Source organism: Chelonoidis abingdonii, chromosome 11, assembly GCF_003597395.2.
Source record: "Chelonoidis abingdonii isolate Lonesome George chromosome 11, CheloAbing_2.0, whole genome shotgun sequence".
Classification (NCBI taxonomy): Eukaryota; Metazoa; Chordata; order Testudines; family Testudinidae; genus Chelonoidis; species Chelonoidis abingdonii.
Genome location: NC_133779.1, coordinates 971266 through 978445, shown reverse-complemented (window position 1 = coordinate 978445; position 7180 = coordinate 971266). Strand labels below are relative to the sequence as shown.

The 7180-nt window shown below is 67.4% G+C and overlaps 2 protein-coding genes across 2 annotated transcripts in view; one reads left to right on the top strand and one right to left on the bottom strand.

The window, feature by feature from the left end:
* The window catches only part of SPTBN4 (spectrin beta, non-erythrocytic 4), a 71793-nt gene extending 68251 nt beyond the window's left edge, over positions 1-3542 (top strand). Inside the window, 4 exon segments of the mRNA XM_075070711.1 lie at positions 261-304; positions 670-712; positions 1266-2449; positions 2572-3542. Of these exon segments, the coding sequence (XP_074926812.1) occupies positions 261-304; positions 670-712; positions 1266-1427 (249 nt within the window). The 3' untranslated portion in view covers positions 1428-2449; positions 2572-3542.
* The window catches only part of LOC116819215 (cdc42 effector protein 2-like), a 280118-nt gene that overhangs the window by 127926 nt on the left and 145012 nt on the right, over positions 1-7180 (bottom strand). The gene's annotated exons all lie outside the window — the stretch shown is intronic.

The window sequence follows — 7180 nt, the reverse complement described above, 5'->3', positions numbered from 1 at the left end:
CCCCCCTGAGACACTGGGCACCGCCCCCACCCGGGTCAGAGACACCGGACACCGCCCCCCCGGGTCAGAGACACCGACCCCCCTTCCCAGGTCAGAGACATCAGCCCTGCCCCGAGACACTGGGCATCAAGCCCCCCTTCCCGGGTCAGAGACAGCGCCCCCACCCCAAGACACCAGACATCTGCCCCCCCCTTCCCAGGTCAGAGACACTGCCCTCCCCCGCCCCGAGACACCAGGCACCTGCCCCCTCCCTCCCCCAGGTCAGAGACACCAGGCCCTGCGGGGGCAGCGGCTGTCTGGGCAGGTGCTGCCCTGGGGCTTAGGGACTCTGTGCTGGGGGGTGTGTTGGGGTTGTGGGGCTGGAGCAGGACAGCAGCCTTCATCCCTCTGCCACCTGCCATCCGGGGCCTCCCCCGAAGCCCAGCCCTGGGGCCTCCCCGCACGCTGCCACCTGGGCTTCCCCATGACGTCCTGCTCAGCCGGGGCCAGCCCTGGGGCGACTGGGGGGATCCTTCACCAGACTGCAGCCAGCGCTCCCCCCTCGCACGTCTTCCCCCTTGCACATTCCCCTCGCACGTCCCCTCTTGCACATTCCCCTCGCACGTTTCCCCCTCACACGTTCCCCCTCCCAATCCCACACAACACTAACACACCACCTGCTTCCCCCAGGACTAGTGACGGGAACGAGTTCCTGCTGCAGGCCAAGGACGAGGTAGGACAGCTGGGGTCTCGCTCCTTGGGGCCAGCCGGGAGCTTCGCCGCAGGCTGCTGTGGCTCAGGGAGGCTAGGGGTTCAGACCCCACCCCTGCCAGAGCTGGGACGAGCTGCCAATGCTCATGTCTTTGCGGCTCCTGAGTCCCGTTTCCAGGACCGGCTGTTGGCAGGGCCCGGGCCCAGAGCATTGGAACCCCTTCCCCTCGCACTCGGGGCCCGCAGCCGGGGGCCGGCCAGGGTGTGCCCAGGCTTCGGAGAGCAGCAGGCAGGTGCCTCTCATGGCAGCGCCGGTTCTCCGGGCCCCAGACTGGGTGAAGTTCCCCCGGCCGGGGAGCCTCGAGCCTTCCCAGTCAGGCGTCGGGGCAGGAAGCTGGGTCCTGAGCCGCTCCAGCAAGTCGAGCTGTGATGGTTTCCCACGCTGGGGGGGCCAGCTGGTGTACTGCGGGGCTGGGGCCCGATTCTGTGCCCCCGACACACACACTCCTCCTCCCGAGGCCGCGCGGGGGTGGCAGCAGCTGGGGCTTCATGCGGCTCTGGTGTCCGTCCCACAGGAGGAGATGAAGAAGTGGCTCCAGGTGCTGGCTGCCTCCGCCGAGGAGCACGCCGAGATCGCCCGCTGGAGCCAGGCTCTGCTCACCACCTCCTCCACCGACGAAGGCAACCCCCGGCGGGAGGGCGACCGGCGGGCCAGCACGTCCGGCAGGAGGAAGTGAGGCGGCCAGGGCAGTGCCGGGGCAGAGAGGAGCCATGCTGCCCCATGGTCGGCAGCGTCCCTCCGCGCCAGGCACCGAGCCAGCCCCTCCATCTGCGCGTGTCCCGGACAGCCCCGGACGCGGTGCCCCTGCCCGCCTGCCCACTGCAGGAGGCTGCGCCCAACAGGGCCCGCGGGGAGAGGGGAGCCCGGGCGCTGGAAGGACGCCAGCACCACTCTGTTCGCCGTTTGGTGCCAGGAGACCAGCCTGGTCAGCCGGCCGGCTCCTCACCACAGGATGATATATGCAGAACCGGCACCGTGTTTGGCTGGGAGGGAAACTTCACCGGACTCAGAGACTCTGTGCAGTGGGGAAGGGGCTCAGCCACTTCATTTCATCCCCTGGGGGGCTTGCAGGAATCTCCCCCCTCCCTGCGTGGTGCGGGCCCAGAGAGGGGCGGGCAGTCCTGGGAAGCCGAGGGTGTTTCAGGGCGGGGGAGGGGGTGCTTTTCAGGCAGACGCTCCCAGGGGAGTTAAGCATTTTGGGTCACTCACATAAGGGAGCCGGGCACCTGGCCCTCGCTCAGCCCACTATGGACGTGGGCCCGTCACACGTTCGCCAGGTTCCGAGCATACGCAGCGCTGGGTTTGCACAGCTCTCAGGGCCTGTCGCATGGGGGTTGGTTCTGATCACATGCAGCACTGGGTTTGCACAGCTCTCGGGGCCCATCGCACGGGGGGTGGGTTCTGAGTACATGCACCGCTGGATTTGCACAGCTCTCGGGACGTGTCACACGGGGGCTGGGTTCTGAGCACACGCAGCACTGGGTTTGCACAGCTCTCGGGGCCTGTTGCACAGGGGCCAGGTTCTGAGCACGCACAGCACTGTATTTCCACAGCTCTCGGGCCCGTCACACGGGGGCCAGATTCTGAGCACGCGCAGTGCTGGGTTTCCACGGCTCTTGGGGCCCGTCGCATGGGGGTTGGTTCTGATCATATGCAGCACTGGGTTTGCACAGCTCTCAGGGCCTGTCGCACGGAGGGGTGGGTTCTGAGCACACGCAGCACTGGGTTTGCACAGCTCTTGCGGCCCGTCGCACGGGGGGTGGGTTCTGAGTACATACACCACTGGATTTGCACAGCTCTCGGGACGTGTCACACAGGAGGTCAGTTCCAAACACACGCAGCACTGGGTTTGCACAGCTCTCGGGGCCTGTCACACGGGGGGCAGGTTCCAAACACGCAGTGCTGGGTTCCCAGGGCTCAGGGCCCATTCACCCTTGGCAGGCCGGGCGTAGGTAGGTCGCACCTGAGCCTTGGGTGGGAGGAGATGGAAACAGGTTGGGGTGGTGCAGGCCGGTATGAGGAGAGTCTGCTGCAGCTGGTGGGGCTCCTGTTTACCCCAGCTCTGGATTTGGCCCACGCCTTGGGATTTGGGGAGGGAAGGGGGCAGGGCTGGGGTCGGCCTTCAGGTCCATACAGTGGTGTGCTGGCCCCTCAATGCCCAGCCAAGGACCCCATGCCCCTCACGCAGCCAGGGATCGTGGGGAAGGGGGCTGAGTTTGGGGTTGGGTCCTTCCCAGGGGTCTTGGCTGGCCCAGCCTGTGCCAGGACCAATGTGCCCAGGCCCGTCGCTGGCAGGCAGCTCTCCATTCTGACACCACTTCTCTGCCGTCTCCTTGGCAGCGCCCGCGGCTCCAGATGGGGCAGGTGTTTGGAGAGGGAATCCTGCCCCTGGCCTGGTCTGTCTCACTGCTGCCCTGTGCTTGGCATCTCGTCCCCTGGGGGAATAGGCTGTCCTGATGCCCGCAGAGCCCCTGGCCCTGACGCTACTGAAGGGTATCTGAGGCTCCCCCCAGCAAGCCCCTGGTTCCACCACCCATTCGTGCATCCTCTTGCACATCAGTTCTCGTGCACACGTGTCCGTGCATGCCCACGTTGTAGCATCCTGGGCCTGCTGTTCCCACCTCTGCTGCATGAGTCAGAACAGCATCGGAAGCACTTGGCCGGATACCCCAAGTCCCGCGGAGCCAGGGCCCCGAGGTCTGCCAGGGTTTCATTGCCATCCTGGGAAGTTGGACACGCGACTGGTGGCGTCTACACGCTCTGCGGCAGGAGCGGGGAGGGGTCGGCCCCAGCCCTGTCCTGCCACCCGCGGCTGGAGCCGGATTGGGCCAGGCCTCTCGTAAAGGGAGCTAGGCCCTGCCACCCAACGAGGAGCCGCCTGCACTCGCTGCTGACAGCCTGGGCACAGCGCTCGTCCTTTGGGCAGGGGCTGGCGGCTGGAGCTTTTGCACAGCAAAGGGTGGAGCTGCAGGGCCCAGGGCCTCTGTACCCCCCAGGGCCCGTTCAGCCATCTGCCTCCGAGGCCAGCTGCATGTGTCGGGTTTGTGCCTAAGCCTGTGCACAGGGGGACGGTCTCATGGAGGCGCAGCCCCTGTCCCCTCTCCACGTGTCCCCCCGACCAGGAGCCCTCACCCAGTGGTGAGTCTGTCCACTGGGGTAGGCAGCAGCCCCTGCACCTTCAAGCCCCGGGAGATCGGGACCAGCCCTTGCCTTGGCCCAGGTGAGAGTTCAGAGGTCCCAGCTGCTGTGGGCTGGGCTCCGGTGCCACTAACAAGCCATAGTGTGGGCTTTGCAGGTGTGTGAGCAGCCTGGCCTCCAGCCTGTGGCCTGCCAGGCATGGGGCCCAGCGGGACGAGCCAGGGGGAGGGCCTCCTCCCACGTCTTTATGCAATAAATGGGCAGGAGGGGGAGGCTCTGGGGTAGGGGGGCAGCTGGTTCTTGCCCAAAGCAGCCACAGCCACTCGCAGCTGGGCAGAGCTGGACTGGGCCCTGGGAGGGGCTGGTCAGGGATCAGGCGCGTGGGCCAATTGCTTGAGGAATCCGGCTCTGGATTCAGGCCCCTGGAGAGCAAAGTGCCAGGAATGGCTTCAAGGAGCTGCCCCTGCAGGTTGCTGGCCTATGGCAAGAGCCCCCCCATCTCCACCAGAGCCCCAGCTGGGGAGTTGCCCCAGCACTAGCCAAAGCCGCCTTGCTGGGTTCCCAGCCTTTGGGACGTAGCCTGGGGCAGGGGCCAACGTCGGGGGAGAGAACTGGGTGTCTTCCAAAAGAAATAGACGTGGATTGGGCGAGACCCCAGCTGGCCACGAGGCGGGTGTGGAACCAGTGTTTCCTCTCTCCGGTGGCTCCTGCCACCATCTCTGGGGCTGGTTCTTCTGACAGAGCAGAGCCAGGTCGCTCGGATCCAGGGGTTCAGTTCTCCAGCACCCTGTGCTGCCGGTCAGGACCATTTCCCACCGGCTCTGCCCTCAAGACTCCCCCAGTATTCCCCAGCCTCCGGTACAACGTCCAACCACCGTGCAAACCACCCTCGGTTTTGTGTTACCCCCCAGCCACCCCATTTTATACCCACAGCCTCCCTGTAATAATGTGGGAGAAAATCAAGATGAAGCCACTTCCCTGCACCAGAGCTGTGTCCACCTTTGGTTTCCCTACCTGGCCGTGGCCCCAGCTTTCTCTTTTGGGTCCAGGAGCTTGTACCATAGTGTAATTTCTCTAAATAATGTTTCTCCTGTATAAAGAAAATCTTCCTGAGAGTCAGTGCGGTTGGGCTGGGTTTGAGTTTATTTTTTCCTGGTTGTAAATCTCTGGAAGGGGGTTTGGAACCAGAGAGTGATTTGTAAAGATTTTACAAGAGACTGTGTGAGATTGGAAAGTGGGCTCTGCCGTGTGCATGTACTTTCGGCCCTGACGCGGCCCCGAGCCAGGAGCCAAGCTGGGCTGTGAGGGGCAGGGGCTGGACTCCATGTGAATCTGTAGCAATTTCACTCTCTGCATAGAGCTGTGTGGACTCTGTACTGGTCCCTGGAACCCCTCCCCACACCTGTGACCTGGAAACGTGCTTTACACTGTGCACCCAATAAAGGGGACAGGAATGGCCATAGAGTGTGCTTGAAAGTGAACTGCTCGGAGCTGTGCGTTTGCAAGGGCACAGCCGGGGGCTGGGGGTGACTCCAGCCATCTCCCTGGAGAGGGGGCTGAGGTCTCCGTCTCGCAGCCTGGGCCCAGGGTGACCTGGCACCTGGGTCTAGGGGGGGGGGGGGAGCCAGAGTCTCCGTTCTCGCCGGCTGGGCCCAGGTGACCTGGCCGGGGGGGGAGCCGGGTCTCCGGTCTTCGCAGCCTGGGCCCAGGGGACCTGGCACTGGGATGGGGCGGCGGGCCGGAGGTCTCCGTCTCGCGAGCCTGGGCCCAGGGTGAACTGGCCACCTGGGGGGGACGGGGCGGGCAGGTTCTCGCTCGCAGCCTGGGCCAGCGGTGACCCTGCGCACCTGGGGGGGTTGGGGGGCCGGGGTCTCCGCTCTCGCAGCCCTGGGTCCCAGGGGTGAACCGAGGGGGTGGAGGGGCCGGACTGGAACAAGGAAGCAAATTCCGAGGCCCGAAGGCGAGATCCTGGAATGGGTGGTGCGGGGCGGAGGGGACAAATCTCGAGGCGGGGGGGAACGAGGGGTGGGGTCAGAAGCCGTCAGGGGACCGGGCGATGTGGGGGCAGGGAGGGTCAAGGTCCAAGCGTCAAGAGAGCCTGTCCTCCCTGCCCCCCTCATCAGCGCCCCTTTTAAGAGGTGGAGATCGGGCGGGTTGCGTTGCGAGGCTGTGGGCGGACGTGCGAGTGCCGGGGCCAACTCAGCGCGTGGAGTGGGACCGTGGCCACAGGAGGTTAGGCCACAAGCGCACGGGGTGGCGAGGCCGGGACAGGTTGGCGGCCAAGTCGCGCGTGCGGGATTGGGCGGGCACGGGGGAGGTGGGGCCAATGGCCGTCGCAGGCGCGTCGCGCGGCCCGGAGGAGGTGGAGCCAATCGGCGCGCGTGCGGTGGGCGGGGCCCCGCAGGGCGCAAGGCGGGCCAATCAGCGGCCCTGGATGGCGAGGTCTCCCAGGCGGGGACCGATATGGCGGCCGCAGGCGGGAGCGACCGGCCGGAGCGTCGGAGTGATATCAACCAAGTGGGGGGCAACGGCGAGTGGGGGGGGGCCGGGACCCCCGCCGATTTCTCCGGTTTCCCCCCTGGGTCTCTGCCCGCCCTCCCCCCCGGTTCCTCTTGCCCCACCCGCCCCCGCTCGGCCCCCCCGCACGCCCCGCCGGGTCTCTGCCCCCCCCCCTCTGCCCCCCCCGCCCCCCGGTCTCCTGCCCCCCTCGCCCGTCGCCCCCCGCCGCCCCCCGCCGGTCTCTGCCCCGCTCCCCCCCCCCCGTTCTTTGGGTCGCGCCCGCGCCTCCGCCTCGCCCCCGGGGCGGGGGCCGCCGGGCCCCCCCCCGGGTCTCTGCCCCGCGCCCGCTCGGCCCCCCCGGGTCTCTGCCCCCCCCCGCTCGCCCACCCCGCCGGGTCTCTGCGTGGCCGCCCGCTGGCTCACGCCGGCCCTTGGCCGTGCAGGTTCAGCACGTCGCGGCCAGACCTGAGCTGGATCATCGGTTCCTTCTTTTCAGGTGACGCCCCCGGCGGGCGGCGAAACGGGCCCAGCTGGGCAGGGGCTGCGGCTGGGGGGAGCCGACCCGACGCACAGGCCGGCTCTTCCGCCGGCCCGGGCCCGCTCCTGTCCTGGCTTGGACGAGCACCTGCCCCGTGACCCTGCGCCCAGCGGGGGCCGGGTTCCGGCGGCCGCCGAGCCGGGCCCGCGGGACATGGCCGCTGCGAACCTGCGCCTGGGCTGGGAACTCGCCCGTCCGGTTCCCCTGGCGTGATTGGGGCTGTGCCCCCGCCCGGCAACCTGCAGGGAGCCCCT